General features: G+C 42.9%; 1 protein-coding gene across 5 annotated transcripts in view; it reads left to right on the top strand.

Annotated features, from left to right (window-relative positions):
• The window catches only part of SEPTIN8 (septin 8), an 89,309-nt gene that overhangs the window by 60,862 nt on the left and 11,125 nt on the right, over positions 1 to 17,322 (top strand). For 4 of the 5 annotated variants that reach the window (XM_075900342.2, XM_075900341.2, XM_089769505.1 and 1 more), the window contains exons 5-10: positions 1,022 to 1,183; positions 4,810 to 4,906; positions 6,292 to 6,460; positions 6,726 to 6,858; positions 8,064 to 8,254; positions 13,599 to 17,157. In XM_075900342.2, the coding sequence (XP_075756457.1) occupies positions 1,022 to 1,183; positions 4,810 to 4,906; positions 6,292 to 6,460; positions 6,726 to 6,858; positions 8,064 to 8,254; positions 13,599 to 13,602 (756 nt within the window). In that variant the 3' untranslated portion in view covers positions 13,603 to 17,157. Of the gene's footprint in view, positions 1 to 1,021; positions 1,184 to 4,809; positions 4,907 to 6,291; positions 6,461 to 6,725; positions 6,859 to 8,063; positions 8,255 to 13,598; positions 17,158 to 17,322 lie in introns of those variants that run through there. The other variant, XM_089769506.1, reaches the window with a different exon arrangement.

Here is a 17,322-nt window from a genome sequence, read left to right as displayed (position 1 = left end):
TTTTTTTCTTCTTTGCACCCTAGACTGTGCTGTGCCCCAGAAGCAGCCGGCAACAGGCCTGACTCCTAAGTGGGGGGTGGAGGGGTTGGGAGAGTGCACAGGACTCCATGCACTGCCCCTGCCCCAAGCACTAGCTCCGTACTCTTTTATCGGCTAGAACCTGCTGCTGGCTGCTTCTGGGGTGCAGCATGGTCTGTGGTGTCAGGAGTAGGGGTGTTAAATTTAATCAACTAATTGACTAGTCGGCGGATTTTCCGTCGATAAGCAGGGGACCCGCAGTGAGGTTAGTTCCCGGCCCGGAAGCTAACCCTGCTGCAGTTCTTCCTTTTAAATGTATTACGAGCCCGTTGGACCCTTTTAAATGTATTACGAGCCAGGAATCAGCTGCCCCGGCTCATACTGAGCCCCCCCATTGTGCTTCTGATTTTTAAATGTATTAAGAGTCGGTAGGCTTTTAATACATTTAAAAAGCAGAGGCTTAGTGTGAGGGACTGGGCGCGAGTTGGAAATAAGCTGATTCCTGGCTTGTGCCCGGTCCCCACTACCCCCTACCTCTCCTGTCCCCAGCGGAGATGGTGTTGGGGGAAGGGACCAGCATAAGCCGGCTCCCTCAAGCACCGGCTCCTGCTTCCTCCCCCAACCCCTTGCTACCTCTAAAAGAGGCAGCAAGCGGGGGTGGGGAAGCAATTAGTGGAGGAACTAATTGACTATCTGATAAGCTTTTGCTCATCTGATAGTCAAGTAGTCGCTTATATCCCTAATCAGGAGAGGCAGAAGCCTGCCTTAGCACCCCCACTGCACCACTAAATGGGTGAGCCCCTGCTGCCCCAGCCCTGACAAATTACGTTGGGTCTCAGACATCAACAATTTGCTTCAACTGGGTCATGAGAGAAGAAGTTGGAAAGGCGCTGCCCTAGTGGATCTAAAACCATCAAACTGCTGCTCAGCCAGGGACAATGTTCACTGCTCCCAGATCTGTGCTGTAATGGTTCCCTTGGTTTCTCCCCTACTCTCACTGTAGGTGAATATTATTCCCATCATTGCCAAAGCAGACACCATTTCCAAGAGCGAGCTGCACAAGTTTAAGATAAAGATTATGAGTGAGCTGGTCAGCAACGGGGTGCAGATCTATCAGTTTCCCACGGATGACGAAGCTGTTGCAGAGATCAACTCCGTAATGAATGTAAGTCCATACTACTTATTGCATTACCTCTGAATATTGTAACAAAGGGAGCTCTTGGACAAAGGCACATTTTACAACGGGCCTTGAAGGGGCTGTGTGGATAGTAGAACTGTTTTAAAGGCTGTTGCTAAAGAGAGAGACAGACATTATTTTGCTTGTGCTTTTAAACATCACTGTACAGGGATTTAATTAGTGTGTGACAGTTACGTATGAGAGGCCCTGCTCAGCTCTTAAGAGAGGCCACGTTCTGCTCTAAAATAAATTGCGTGCTGACATTTCAAGGCTGGGCTTGCAGCAAATTGAAATACATTTTGCAATGTTTTTGTTTTTAAATGTTTAGAAAAAATTAGAAATGTTCTGCCTGTGGGATGAGGAAAAAGAAAAGTGTCCAGTTTTTGAGGTTTGGGTTTTTTCCCATCCTTTTTCAGAAGCAACATGAAATAAGGAGAAAATAGAGGAAAGTTGGCAAGGGGGAGAAAACTGAAATATTTTTTAGATTTTTTTTTTTTTTTGAAGACTCGGTACACTTGGAACAGGAAACTGTATTACAATTCATCATCTCTTTCTTAAAAAAACAACAACAAAATCCCCTCATTTTTCATGATTGGGAGCAGAAACTTTGAATGAGACGTTCCAGCCAGGTCTAGTTGACCATCTCCTGAAACAAAGAAGCCAAATACATTGAGCCCAACTTAAAATAAAACTATTGTACTCTGCTGTGGTATTTTTTAGGTCAAATTCAGCACTGATTAAAGTACATGCAAGTCTTGCTAATTTTCATGAACTGGACTATCTGAAATCTGAATTGTGCAGCACTGGTTGAAATTTTTCATCTGAATTGTTTTGTTTTTTAAACTGAAAGTGGCTTTTTCCACAGTAAAATTCCATTTTTGATTAAATGTTTTGGCCTCACAAAACAAAGTGGGTGGAAGTTTGGCGAGTTTGACAACCAAAAACTATAAAAATTGTGGTATAAAAAACTATAAACAATGAAACAAAAATGGTTCCTTGGTTGAACTATTTTGGGTTTGGTGGCTAATTTTTTTTTAACACAAAAACCCTGAAAAATGCAGAAAAATATTGATGAAAATGAGAATTCTCTTGCTTTCATCAAAATTGTTCATAGAGCGAGAGAGCGGGAACATTTCCCTGTGAGCTCTACTTTTGAATCTACTTCTTCCTATTAGTTAAGGACGTCTGCTAGCCCCTCCCTGTTGAAATCCCTGGGAAGTAGACCAAGACTGCAGTATGTTTAACAGTGTGGCGAACTCTGGATACAGGCTGTAACTGGGAATATAATACCTTCTAGGGATATAAGCGACTAGTTGACTACCCAATAAGCCTAGGCTCTGTATCAGAGGCAGCAAGGGGAGGGGGATGCAGGAGCCAGTGCTGGGGGTAGCTGGCTTAAGAGGGGCAGGGGAGGCAGAGGCGTAGCAGGGCAAATGGCACAGCAGGGAAATCGGGGTGAGCAGAGACTCAAGCAGTCCCTGCTCACACCCGTCCCGACTGTTGCACCTTTGCCTTTTAAAGTGGTAAGAACCACGGGCAGCTCTTACTACATTTCAAAGGCAGAGGCGCAGCTAGGATAGCAAGCGCCCCCTTCTTCTCGACTAATCGAGTGGTCGGTTAAATTTCCATCAACTACTCGATTAGGTGACTAATCAAAATTTAACATTCCCGATACCCACCTGTCTGGCTACTGCTATGATACCTAGCTCCTAGTGTTTTCTGTGCACCTTTTTCTGGCAAAGCTCCCATTGACTGTTAAGAGCTTTGCTGACAGACCTCGGGGTAATCGAACCTGTCTTGTATCTATCACAATAAAGTCCTGCATGTGCTGGTGTTTGGGTAAGATGAGCTGTCTGCGACTTCGGCAGAAGGGGGTGCAATGTGTGTGGATGAGGGCAGTGTTTCTCAACCTTTTTTATAAAGTATCCCCTTTAAAAAAAAAAAAAGTACCCCCGGTACCTAGTTTTCATACACACACAATTTTTTTCTACCATTGCAACTCATTTGTTTAAACAACTTAATCATAGCCGGGTGGGTGATGAAATTTTTGGGTGTAAAAAGTAGAAAAATAATAAAATGCTGTAAAGCTTAAAACAAAAATTCAGTTTTCTCCAAATTTCAGTTGTGTTGACGTACCCCCCAGACTTCTCTCAAGTACCCCTAAGGGTACTCGCACCACTGTTGAGAAACACTCAACTAGGGATGTAAAATCCCTTTTAATCAATTAACTGGTTAAACATTAACTGCTGGCGGCTCCGGCCAGGCTGGAGTGTTCCTCACCCACAGTGGGCTGCTCCGGCCAGGCCTAGCCGGATGGGGTTATTCCGACCCAGCTGAAGTGGGCAGAGGGCTGTTCCATCAATTAATCAGGTAACCATTCACATCCCTAGTGTGGGCAAGTAATTATCACGGCATTTACTGCAGCGTGCCTTTCCCACTTCCAGCACGAGTGCCACCACAAGAGGAAAGAAGCAGTGATGGAGGGGAGGCAGTGAGAATGAAATACATGTTCTCTAATTTGATATTTGCCTTGGGGTGGGACAGAGACACTGACTGTGCCTGCAGCGCTCCATGTAAGGAGACATTCAGTCACTTGTGCGGGAGAAGGGAAGATGGGAGCCACCCTGCGGACTGTGTCCAGAGAACAGTGCGTGTGCTGAGCCAGCTTTGCACTTACAAAGCTGTTGATGTCATCTTGATGCCATGTTCCCTAAACGTGTTGTGATTTCTCCAATCCCATCCCCACCCACATGCCCCCACCCGCACACGCTTGGACACTAAAAAAATCACCGTGTGATGTGTCCTACAAATGCCCCATCCTGTGCCTTCATGTGAGCTGCTGTGCAAATCACCATTAACCAATGTCTTTGTGTGTATGAAACAAAAACCAGGACTATGTAGCACTTTAAAGACTAACAAGCTGGTTTATTAGGTGATGAGCTTTCATGGGCCAGACCCACTTCCTCAGATCAAATAGTGGAAGAAAATTGTCACAACCATATATACCAAAGGATAAAATTTAAAAAATGAACACATATGAAAAGGACAAATCAAATTTCAGAACAGAAGAGGGATGGGGGCGAGGAAGGTAAATGTCTGTGAGCTAATGATATTAGAGGTGATAATTGGGGAAGCTACCTTTGTAATGGGTAAGATAATTAGTGTCTTTATTCAAACTTAGGTGTAAAGTGTCCGATGCATGTGGACAGGTCTTAGCACGGTGGGGTGCTACATAAATAAGAACAATCTGGCAGGGAAGAGCCAGGCAAAGCCAGCAACACTTGATGTGCTGGGAACAGCTGTCATTTGGAAGAAACTGTCCACGGCATTAACAAAATCTCTCAGTGCTGTGCCAGGCTCTGGCTCCAGCCGTGCCAGGGCTCTGGCTCCAAGCTGCATTGTCAGCTCCATGGCAAGCAGGCGTTGGGCATGCAGGATGCCATGTACCATTTCATAGTGCAGATCGTGTTCACTCTGAGTCATGAAGATTCTGTGCTTGAGGCTAAATGATGTTGAAGGCCTGGCTAGAAGAGGCTCATGGCAGCTTGGTAAGATTGATGCCTGTGAGAGATTCTCGTGTGTGCACTGAATCCCCTGGGCTGATTCTGTTTCAGGCTCATCTGCCCTTTGCTGTTGTTGGCAGCACGGAGGAAGTGAAAGTTGGAAACAAGCTGGTGAGAGCTCGCCAGTACCCCTGGGGGGTGGTACAAGGTAAGGATGTCAGCCGCAGGGCACGTTGCAGGGCTGGGACTCCCTCGCTGTGAGTGTATGCTCACGCTCTCTCCTGCACGTCTCCCTTCTGCCACCATGTCTGTGTGTTGGGTGCCAGGGCAAGAGACCCGAGGACTCTGCATCACCATTGAAGGCTGCTTTGTTGAATCGAGTTTATCAGGCGCTTGAACCTTGCCTGAAGCTGTGGCGTGATTACAGCTGGGTCATACCAGCAGGTGCATTTGCTGTGCTACAACCAGGCTGGAAAAGGGTTCTGAGTTTCTGGCATCAGCAGAGGGAGAGGTTCCAGCAGGGAAAACCTTAGGAGCAGCCCATGTTCAGGACTAAAATTTACAATGAGCTGTTGTCACCAAGGAAACTCAACCCCTGGAAGGAGAGTTGGCTTTCTACAATGTGCATGAACTCGTCTCAGAGCAGGGTGGGAACTCCAGCTGCTCCCGAGGCTCTTTCTGCTTCTCTCTCATCCGTGCCGAATGTCTGGGTGAGGGACTGTGACTCTCCCTAGTTCAGTGTATGTTGACTTGTTCAGGGTGTTTCTGGAGGGGATCGCTCCATGCTGTGCTAGGACGACTGGGGAAGTACAAGTGTCCTCCCTCGAGCGCTGCTCCTTTGGGAGCCCCTTTCGAAACGTGTGCTGTGCTGCCTGGGCGGGATCTTTCCCCTCAGCCCCATGCTGGCAAAGTAACAGCTCAGAACGGCGCATCGAACCGAGTTAAAAGGAAACGCATTTTCCTGGATTTTATTTCCTCTGTTCCCTGAGTTATGGCAAAGGCCTGGTAACAAAATCACCCCTGTCCACCCTTGTGTGCTCGTCCTGTCTCCCTTTGGTGACACCTATTTCCATGGTTAGCAGTGTGTGCAAGGCACCAAGTCTCATAGGCAATGTTCCCTCTAATTTTTTCCATCCAGGTGCGGAATAAATGTTATGTGCATTGAGGCATATGCAGATGTGCACCACCAGTCGGGACACAGGCTGCTGGCTCTGGGTGCTCTGCTAATCAGCTGGGTGGCATTTGAATCTCTCCTGGGTGGCTGCCCAAACACTCATCTTGCAGGGAACAGAGCTTAGGTCCTCTCATTGAACAGCCATTAATTCCTTTGTGCTCAGGACCCCTCGCTCTCAGAAATGCTGTCCTAGCCCTAGAACTTGCACCCTTGTCAGCAGCAGAGTCCTGCCTCGGTAGATTCTTCTGGAAGGGAAAAGCCCTCTTTCCGCAATGCTCTCCTGTTGGAAAACTTAGCTCATTGCCCCAGTGGTACAAATTCCCTGAGAGAGAACCTCACTGGGGTTAGTCAGTCCTGTTGTGTCCCTTCCTTCCAACCCCCCTACCCCACGTTTGCTGACTTTCTTCCCTTCTGTTCAGTCGAGAACGAAAGTCACTGCGACTTCGTGAAACTGCGAGAAATGCTGATCCGCGTCAACATGGAAGATCTTCGGGAACAGACTCACACTCGCCACTATGAACTGTATAGACGGTGCAAGCTGGAGGAGATGGGGTTCAAGGACACAGATCCTGACAGCCAGCCTTTCAGGTGCGTGACCTTTCCGTATCCCCACCCTATTTCCAGTAGCATTCCGCTCCTGAGCCTGCAAACCTTCCATCAGCTGGAACCCCCTTGGGCAGAGAGCTTGCTACACGAGACCCCTCCACTGAGAACTGCTAACATTGATAATCTCTCTGCTGATGGAGTTATTTCTCTTTTCCCCATTCCCTCTGCCTTCAAGCCATGTAGAAGGGTATAGCCTTGCTAGTCACTATCGAGTAATGCCATAGCATCTCATTTGCTTTCGATCCAGCCTTCAAGAAACCTACGAGACCAAAAGAAAAGAATTCCTTGGTGAGCTGCAGAAGAAAGAGGAAGAAATGAGGCAAATGTTTGTTAACAAAGTCAAGGAGACAGAGTTGGAACTGAAAGAGAAGGAAAGAGAGGTGGGTGTGTCGGAGGCCTGTGAGATGGGCCCACACGTGCAGAGGTGGATGAAGTATGATGAGTATTTGAAAGATGCGAGCTGAGCACTGTGCTCTCAGTAAAGTAACAGCCTCCCCTTGTAGCAAATCCCAGCACCTGAGCCAGGGTCCCAAATGCATGCAGTGGTATCTAGCTAGAAGCTTATGTGGATCTGAACACTTCACAGACATGAATGAATTTATCTCCCCAGTAGCCGGCTTGGTAGGAAGTTATTCCCCTTGTACAGGTGAGGGGGAGAGGCACAGAGGATGACATTTGGAAGGCCACCTTAGGGTTTGTCTGCCCAGCATTTTGGAGCAAGCAGGAGTGAGTGGGAGCTCGGATTCTGAAACGTAGCAGAGCCCAACCTGCAACTGCAAAGTACTATCTCTACAGCTATTTTTAGAGCATTAGTGCAGTCCTGGCTAGCCTGAGTCTGTTGATCCACGTTTGGGGGACTCACTGCAAAATGCTGTATAGACATACCCTTAGGGTAAGTCCAGCTGCAAGCCAATGAGGGCTTAGATTCTTCTGAAAATGTTACTCTCTGTGCCTCCTCTCCAGTACAATAGCAATAATTGCATAAGTGTCATTGAGGATCAGGGACCTCCTAAGCAATGTTCTCTCTAATCTTTTCCATCCATGTGCAGAATAAAATTTATATATGCACAGAGGCATGTGCAAATGTGCACCTCTAGTAGAAACACAAAACCTAGCTGTGGGCGCCCTGCTAATCAGGTGGGCGGCATTTGAATCTCTCCCGAGTGACCATCCAAGCACATACCTTACAGGGAACATTGCTGCAAAGCCATTTTTATGCGTCTAAAAATTAAGGACAGCTTTTCAGAGGAGATGGCCACCCCACTCATCCAGTGCCCTACACCTAAGGCCATCCTTCCTCTCTTTAGAAGGAGAGATCAAGACAGACAATGCTGAGCAGGTCACGTTGTCTTGCCCTTTATGTAAAAAGACTGCTTATGTGCAAAACACAGGTAGTTTAGGCCCCTGTCCTTCAGCAAGGTCAGCAATTTCAGCCCCTTAGTCCTGTGCTGAATTTCTCTGACCTCAGTGGGATTCTGCACAGCAGCGAGAGTCTGATACTGGTCCATGGTGAGAAGTGGGACTTGGGGTAGCCCCCAGCAGTAGGCTGGGGATGCTCTGGCTCAATGGGTCTGTCTTCTACCAGCTACATGAAAAGTTTGAGCATTTGAAGAGGATACATCAGGAAGAGAAGAAGAAGGTGGAGGAGAAGAGGAGGGATTTGGAGGAGGAGATGAACGCCTTCAACAGGCGAAAAGTCGCTGTTGAAACCCTGCAGTCTCAGTCCTTGCAAGCGACTTCACAACAGCCCTTTAAGAAGGATAAAGACAAGAAAAAGTAAGTGGTTTAACTTCAACCTTTTCCGGCCATTCCTACTATTTTATTCTTCCAACAGCTTGTTCATTTGCCAAAGAAACAAACACAGCAAAGCACTGCACCAGTGTAGCTGCCCGAGCATTTTGCAAAAACTAGTAAATTCAGGGGGGCTTTCTAAATCAGAAGCCAGCATCCTTCCAATCCCCTCAAAAGGGTCAGGTTATATCTGTCCCCTGTAGAAGCCTTGGTGCCTGAAGAGGAAGTGGACTTGTCTATTAAGACTTGGAGAGTCAGGGGACATTTGTGACCATCTGCTCGATGGCCAATTCAAGGCGCTGGCTCACCATGGTTAGCCTTAGAGAAATGAGTTGCCACTTTCCTGGAAGAGGGAAGAGGAAGTACCCAAAAGTGTAGTGTCTTTCAGGCATGGCTGCCTGCAGTGCAGTAACATTATTGTGAGCTGCAGGGTTGGGGACTGTTTGTAGGATGCCGAAGGGTTATTGGCTTTTCTGGCCTGCAAAGAGTTAAAAGCTAAGGATGAGGAGAAGCAAAGGCAATTGCTGAAGGAGTACATGGGTGGAGGGACAGGAAAGGGCAGGGACAATCCCCCTCCGTCCCTACCTTACCCTTGCACTGTCCTCTCCCCTCCTCTTCCGCACCCTTGCTTTGCTCCCACCCTGCCAAAGCAGCTGGGGGGAATAGTGGGGCAAGGGGGCCAGCACTGGCAGTGGGGGTCCAGGCCCCTGCACTCGCAGTGGCAGAGGAAGCAAAGCAATGTGGCCCCAGCCCACTTCCCCCAGGCAAGTGCAGGGACAATCCTGACTAGGGATGTAAAATACCATTTAATTGGTTAAATGTGGGGTTTACACTGTGTCTGACCATTTAGCCGACTAAAGGGGAGAGGGCAGGGGCGCCACTCCAGCTGGACTACCGGCAGGGAGCTGCTCCCAGGGTTCCGATTAACCATTAAGGGTGATGCTTATCAGGTAACAGTTTAATTGGTACCTGTTAACATTCCTAGTCCTGACCCTGGAGCACCAGGAGTGCAGAACAAGCTGTGGCAGCATTGCTTTGCTTTCCCTGCTACTGCTGGTGAATGTAGGGGGCCGACCCCTGCTGCTGGTGCCGGTCCTTCCCCACTACTGTTTTCCTTGGATGCCTGGGGACTGTGGCCCCAATGGCTGTTGGCCAGCTCCTTGCCCTCCCACCCATGGTGTGAGGGCCATGTGTCCCCACATTCTGCCCTATGCACCGCCCCCGCAAGGCAGGTGTGAATGCATTATGGCCCGTTGGATCTTGTTCCTACCAATTTTGAATCACTGACCTTACATACGAGGATGATTTTTCTTCTACCCCATGGGCCCGACTCTGATACGTTTGTGACTGGCCTCTTGGGCAATCCCATTAAGTTCAGCGGTAGTGCTTCTGCCGGGAGGGTGCTCATCAGTCGCAGTAAAGGTTTTCAGACCATAGCCCTATGCGAGTGATGGGAAAGGAGAAAGCAAGTGAAACAAATGGCCTGCTCTTGCTCCCACTGAAGTCGGTCTTCAACAAGTGCAGGATTGGGAACAACATGGAAACGGGGTTATCCTCTGCTACATTTCTCTGCTGTTCTCACATCTTACCCTTTTTCCGGCACAGAGGAACTTCAGTATTCTCTTTGTTTCATAAGTCCCAGAGTAGACTGGTGGTAACGGTGTTTGATCATTTTAATGATGGAAATAAAAATATCAGATGTAGCGATAATTCAAGTTTACTCTTGACAACATGGCTTTTGAGATTGCCTATGATATTGTGCTACAAACCAATATATTATCCCCACGATAACTACTGTGCGCTAGCACTTCTGTAGTAGTTTGTTTCCTCCCAGGGAATACCACGTCTATTGCTTACTTTGAATTAACATTTACCTATGCAGTAAAAACCAATTCTGGTTCTGCTGGGCATGCATTGTGCACATCCTCCCTGCAGCTGGAATGCAAGAGCTGATTATAAAATACAGTATTATATTACAACCAAAGGATCGCTCATTCCAATGTAGCACAGACTATGGCCCACGTGCTTGTGCATCCCTGAGATCTTTAGCCTATATTTATTTTGGGCTTTGAAATGTCAGCAGTGATTCTGCATGAAAATGATTGAATGTCCGAGTGCTTGCTAGACAAAGGACAAAGAAAGGGCCTTATTCTGTTTCATTTACACTTGTGAAAACTGAAACTGATGTAAGAAAGATCAGAATCTGACCCTGCCATTACAGTATAAAGACTCTTTAAGACCGGAATGACTTGACACTCCCCCTTGGGTATAGTGAATGGTTAAATAGCCGTCTTTGTTGTGACAATGAGTGTTGCATAATGTCCTGTACATCTTGTGAGTGGAGGATGCTACTAGATGTAGTTAAGGCCATTCGCAGCTTAGTGTGTTGATTTGATGATACAGCCTTCAGGACCTGGGAGTTATAATTAATCATCTTTAGCAGAACACAATATGGCCTTGTTATCCAGCCCTATTCAAGAGCCATCTCAATACAGGAATAACAGGTTGAGTTGCATCTCGTCATGAGCTGCATCAGCAGAATTGCCTGAGTCAATGCAATAGAACATGGTGCTGCAGATAAAGAGGGAACTACCTTGAACTGTGAGGGGGAGTTTGCAGGCCAGCCTGCCTACCTGCACAACCTGTCATTGTTTAATGAGCCCCCAAATTCAGGCTGCATTTAAAATCAGCATTGAAATCCTGGATGACATTTGCTGCTTCAGCTTCTCTCGATAATTATTTTGCAGTTTTTATTATGTCATTAAAAAACACAAACATGCTAAATGACATACACTTTATTACTTAATTGATTTGAATATGGGCTGGGAGCTAATTGCATTTCTCAGATGTAGCGTTGGTGGCCGTACGCTGGGCGGGTCCGCATCTCATCCATGATGCATTCTCTGACTCTCCATTTAGAATTAGATACCATATGTGTCATTATTTAACAGTCGATAAGAGATGTGATTTGAAACACTCTTGTCATTAGCACATGACTGAATAGTCTGAGGTTTGCCACTGTCATTCCAAGGTGGTTACAGTCAGAAATGGAACTCTGTAAAAATGACAAAAGATTTAACTGAGTAAAATAGTCTGAGTAAAGATTTAACTGAGTAAAATAAATAGTCTGTAATTTAGTCAAACTAAATTACAGACTATTAATTCTGGTTGATTTAAATATTTCTGAATGCACTGGTGGGAGACTGAGCAGGATTCTTTTGTGATTTGTGTGTTGAGAGGTTTGTTAAATAGGTTCCTATTGTGGGGTTTTTAGTATTCACCATGACTGAAAAACCAGAAAGATTCTAGCTTGAGTCACAGATTCCAGGTTCAATTTGCTATTTTGAAAAAGTCACCTTTTTTGCAACAAGCCATTTTGAGACAATACACTTGAGGGCAAGGTCCAGACTGTTGTTGGTACAGAATAGCAAAATGATTTCTGTTCAAGCAGGATTGCATGGTACAGAATGTAAGAATCTTGAGCCAGAAAAGATTTCACTCCCCTTGGACTGCCATTGTTCCCTCTTACTGTACATTTTTTAAATATTTTGTCTGGAGTGTATTTTCATCCTTTATTTTTTTATAATACCATTATTGCAAGTACATCTGGAGATAGGAGGAAGCGTGGAAGAGCCTTAATGTAGCCTTATGTCTCAACCCGTCCCCCCTTTTTCTACCCATGCAGGCAATGTGATAATCACAGCTGGTTGGCAATTTTTTGATAAAATATTTTTTCACAAAAAATGCTGATTTGTCAAATCCAATGCTACTTGCAAGAAAGGATTAGTTTGAGTTCCTTGACTTAAACAGATGTTGGGAAAAAACATTTTGAAATTGTTGAAACATTCCCCTTTGACATTATTTAAACAAAATTACTTTTCCTTTCAAAATTTTACTTAAAAAACTGTTTATCATAAATTAAGATAATAAGTTGACATGTTTTGATTAACTCACATGTTTTGATGGATCCAAACAAAAAAGTGTTTTTGATTTGTCAACTGATGAAAATTTTGAGATTATTTTTTCACCCTGGATGGAAAAAGTTTTCTGTCAAGCCCAAATTATAATATGCTTAGTAATAAACATTTTCTCAAGAGAACTAAAATTTAGCCACACAAGTCCCATTGAAATTAATGGGAGCTGTTTTGTTTAAATTCCTAGTTCTCCTGTTCATTTTTAAATTCCTGTTCATTTTTTTAATTGTATCCTTTGGTATATATGGTTGTGACAGTTTTCTTCCACTATTTGATCTGAGGAAGTGGGTCTGGCCCACAAAAGCTCATCACCTATTAAACCATCTTGTTAGTCTTTAAAGTGCTACACAGTCCTGGTTTTTTTTTGTTTCAGCTGCACCAGACTAACACAGCTACATTTCTACCACTAGTTCTCCAGTGTCTTTAATAGGGGATGTTTCTCCAAAAGCTCAAGGATCAAAGCGCTGGAGTCATGATAGCTTTTACCTGTGCAAACAGTGACCTCTGGTGGACACTGCTAAAAACATCCTCTGATGCCTCTTCCTCTTTGTGCTACTTAGTTGAAGAGCACAGCTTTAAAATTATACTAAAAATATATTAACCTTGAGGAAGGGGTATGTGTGTGGAAAACTTGTCAGGCTGATGCACTATAAAGCTGACTCTTTAGTTATACAGAGCTCCCTTAACTTGTGCAGTTATTTATAGTAGTGGAAAGCGAGAGTAAAATGCTACTAACTCATCATGGTAGTGTTTTACACTTACTGACTATCCAAGATACAGGCAATGGGAAATCGGGACCTGGGACTGCCAAAGAGGCAGTCCTTAAGATGCATGCTCAACCCATTTGGTAGATGATGTAGTGGCATCTGAACAGAGGACCAGCTGTCTGTTCCTGGACAGATAGATATTCTATGGGCCTTTGGGAGTGGGAGATAAATAAGCCCAGGGAGAAGGAATGGGGAGATGCAGTAGGGATCCCAGGCGGAAAAGCTTTACTAATTCTGTTTCACTGAGTGTCTTGTAAAATGGCTAGTTAAATCTGACATTTGATTTTAAATTTTGAGAGCCATTTTTTCCCTAGCTTAAATTAATAAAATCAGGAAGTGGGAATTAAGAATTGCAAATAATCAAATAAAATGTTTTAACAGGGAGGTTGACTTTCACAAAGGCAGTTATCAGCCAAATTATGCTTTTGCACTGCCTTTAGGATGCAGTTACTGAGTTCTGAAATGCCAGATGTGTGGGGTCTCTTCTTCATTGTATATGTTTTCACTAGATTTCACTAGAGTTTGCTTTTGTTTAATTTCCATAACATTAATCCATGCTGTTTTTGTTTATGTTTTTGTTTCTTTCAGTTAATCGCACACAGACCGAGAGTGGACTTTGTACTTTCATGTGTTAAGTTGCTTGAGTTTCCTACCTTGTGTTACTTCTGTCATAACATTGTGTGAGTGGACCAAAGTGAAAGAGAAAATGAGCCTCATCAGTGTTTACAGTGTAACAATTTATTGTTGTCTGTACAGGACTTATGAATAGTTTTTAAGGAAATAAATGTCACACTCTGTAAATTTTCTGACACAAGTCAAATAATCCTGAAAATGACCAGGCTTGTTTCAAACCTGATGGACAAACATCCACTTGTAAAGTGACCACAACTGTTTATCAGAACTAATATTACTAACTGATAGTGACTTTACTGATTGCATTAATTATTAATGCTTAATGGGGCTCTGATTTGATTTTTTTTCTATATTTGTCCTGAGTAGTGTGAAGAACATCCTTTTATTTTTCTATTAAACGTCATAATTTGAAAAAGTTTAGAGTTGAAAACAATACTTTGAATTTCCTAACAGGGCCCAAGTGCTTTAGGCTCAGTAACCTACCCTCAGGTCATTTTAAAAAAACTTAATTTCTCTAAACACTTTGTGCCGTGCATAATATATAGAGAGTGGCAACACAAGTCATACGACAATGTTTTGATTTTTCTTTACTGCTAATGTGCAACATTTAAATAGGAAGATTTTTCTTTCTTGAAGGTTTGTTATATAATATGGAATTATGGGATTTTACTCCATCTGTAACTTAATCAGTGTATTTTGCTGTCAAGGTAAAGATGCTTTGATCATTCATCTTGAACTTTTAAATTGTTTCCAGTGCAAAAAAAATCTATCCATAAACAGATGCATAATCAAAATAAGCAGCCTGATCCTAAGCAGAGTTATGTATTTCCAAATTCCTTTAGGCCTTGTCTCCACTTCTCAGGAGCTGCAATCTCCTGTTATTGGTCTCCCAGGGGTTGGTCTCCGTAGTAAGGACTTGCTAAATTGACCACTAATTGCAATCCCATCAACTCTGGTACAGTACTCCACCAGGTCACAAGGGGTAAGGGAAGTCCATGGGAGAATTTCTTCCATTGACCCCCTTCAATGGGAATGCTGCGGAGATTTGAAATAAGGTACATTGACTCCAGCTATGCTTTTCACTTAGCTGGAGTTGCATACCTTAGTTCAGCTTTGCCACCTAGTGCAGACCTGGCCTTAGACCTCTCCTTTCACAAATTTTTCTCTAACGCTATTTTGATATTTAGAAACCATTGTTTCCACAGAGCTGTATAAGGATCAACAATAATATTTTAGGCAGTAGCCAACAGCCTACCTTTTGCATGATGTAGGCACTTGGTGAATATGGACATGCTAGGTAGAGTGTCCCCTTTTCATTTAGATGTGGTTGTCTTAGACTAAAAAATTCCATCAGATAATGGGCTAAAAGAAAAAAATATATATACTAGCTCCCACTGAGGCCATGTCTTCACTAGAAGGAAAATCGATGCTGCCATGATTGATCTTCCGGAGTTCAATGTAGCACGTTTAGTTAAGACCCTATGAATCGAACTCAGAGGGTACCCATGTCGGTGGCCAGTACTTCTGCTCCTGTGAGGAGTAAGGGAAGCAGATGGGAGTGTTTGCTCCTGTTGGCCTCTCACTGTGTGGACGCAGGGAAACTTGAATTAAGGTCCCACTCCAGCTACATAATTAACATAGCTGGAGTTGCATATCTTAATTTGACCTTCTCCTTTAGTGTAGACCTGGTCTTAGTGCCTTCAGAGTTTTGGTTAACCTTTTCAGCGAACACTGGCTAATTAGGTGTTGATTGTCAGCATGTCCTTTTTATTTACTCTTCATTTCCTGACCGTTTTTAGAGTTCTCTTAGTCTTTAAGCTAACATGCTGGAAAAATCTTTGTTTGATTTTTAAATAATGGTGGATAGCCTTGTAATCTGAGCCTTTAGTTGGTCTGTTCAGAAGTAGCATTTAGCTGGATTGTATGCTGAGGTTCTTCAACTTGCATATCCTGATAAAGCAGCTTTTAAAACACATGCTCAGGTGTAGTAAGAAAATATTTCAAATGTTGGCCTTTTATATGAATATATTGAAAATCATGTCACAGTATTACTTGATATTTGTAAGTAAGAACCTCATGAAAATAATACAGGTACGTTTAAGGACAGGCCATTTTAAAAAGAGAGTTGATGGTATTAATACTTATTCAGGAGTCTGCTGCGATCTGACCATTTAATTTTAAGGCTGTGCCACTTTAAACTAAGTATATTGTAAAGAATGACTGTCAAATGTTGAAGGTTAATATGTTTGTTAGAATAAATGCTCAAAGACTATGGCAATTGTTACATATGTACCTGATTGACTGAAAATTGTCATGTGGCAGATTAGTAGGAAATCATGATATTCTCACTCATATGAGAAGTTCCATAAAGATCAGTGGACTAATCACATGAAGAAAACAATAGCTTATGGTTTATGATGTTTTACTTTCTCAAAGGTTAACATTACTTAGAGTTGGAATAAAATTAACTAATTAGGTCACACATGCAAAGGAATACATCATGATTGGCTTTTCAGTCAGTAGTATTTTCCTGATCTCATGTTGCAGCCAACAAGATCATCTATGCAAATATTTTCTTCCTGATTGGCTCATCAGTGATCAGAAATACTTATTCATAGAGCTGTAACTATTGTTTCTTTAGGTTGTTAGTTAAAAATAATAGTAATAATAATAATGATAAAAATAAAAATTGCAACTCCCTGGCCATATGAGAGAGATTTCTGAAGACATTCAGAATGTATGTAACAATATTTTAATTATTAATTATTATTATTATTATTGGTATATATACATTGACTTCATGTTGTGGTAAACATTGTTCTTTTAGTAAAATACTGATCTCAACTTCATCATGGTAATTATGAACCTCTTGGATTGGTAGACTATAATATTCTCCTCCAACGGAAGTCAGTATATCCTTCTTCTTTTGTTAGTATTTGATTTTTCATTTTTGCCTGAGACCAAATTTAAATGTTTGGTGCATTAAGGTAGGTATGTACTTGCTTTTTATTTAACAAGTTATCAATATAAGGTGACGCTAATCTCACTCCAAACTGAAGATTTACCTCTTATGTTGTAGACTAGATGACAATAAAGATTGCTTCAAAAATTATATATGAAATGAGCAATCAAATTAGAATATTTTTCCTGGTTATTTTTTAACATACATCTGTAAAATGTTGGCATTAATGGAAAAGTTATCCATTTTCTATCATTTAAATACCCATTACCATGTATTTTTTCTGCTTTTTAAGTTAAAATGTATTTTGGATCTCTTAATTTTATAAACTTTTTATGTGTGCATGGAGCAGTTCCACTCAGGAGAGGGTACTGGCTTTTTTTTGTTTTTAATTTGGCAAGAATATGGAGAAATTTGTGGAACTGCTCTTTTGTTAACATGCTTCTCAGAAACTGTTGCATTCATTCACTTTGTCATTCATACTGTTTTTTGACTTTCAATTTTTTCTGTTCACTTTGTACTTATTTCTTTTATTAAATCTCACATTTATTTTGAGTTTTGTGGTGTCATTTATTTCACGGTATTTTTTTAAAACTGGTATCCGCTTATAACTCCCAAATTACATAATAGTTTAATGATGGCAAACTTACCCAGATGTAGTATTTGTTTTCTGTTATGACTTTGAATTGGGATGTGATGAAGAAAAAGAGCTAACTAGTC

This window comes from Pelodiscus sinensis, chromosome 16 (genome assembly GCF_052426305.1).
Source record: "Pelodiscus sinensis isolate ZL-2025 chromosome 16, ASM5242630v1, whole genome shotgun sequence".
Taxonomy (NCBI): domain Eukaryota; kingdom Metazoa; phylum Chordata; order Testudines; family Trionychidae; genus Pelodiscus; species Pelodiscus sinensis.
Note: the sequence above shows the minus strand (reverse complement) of the source record. Positions and strands in the feature narration are given on the sequence as shown.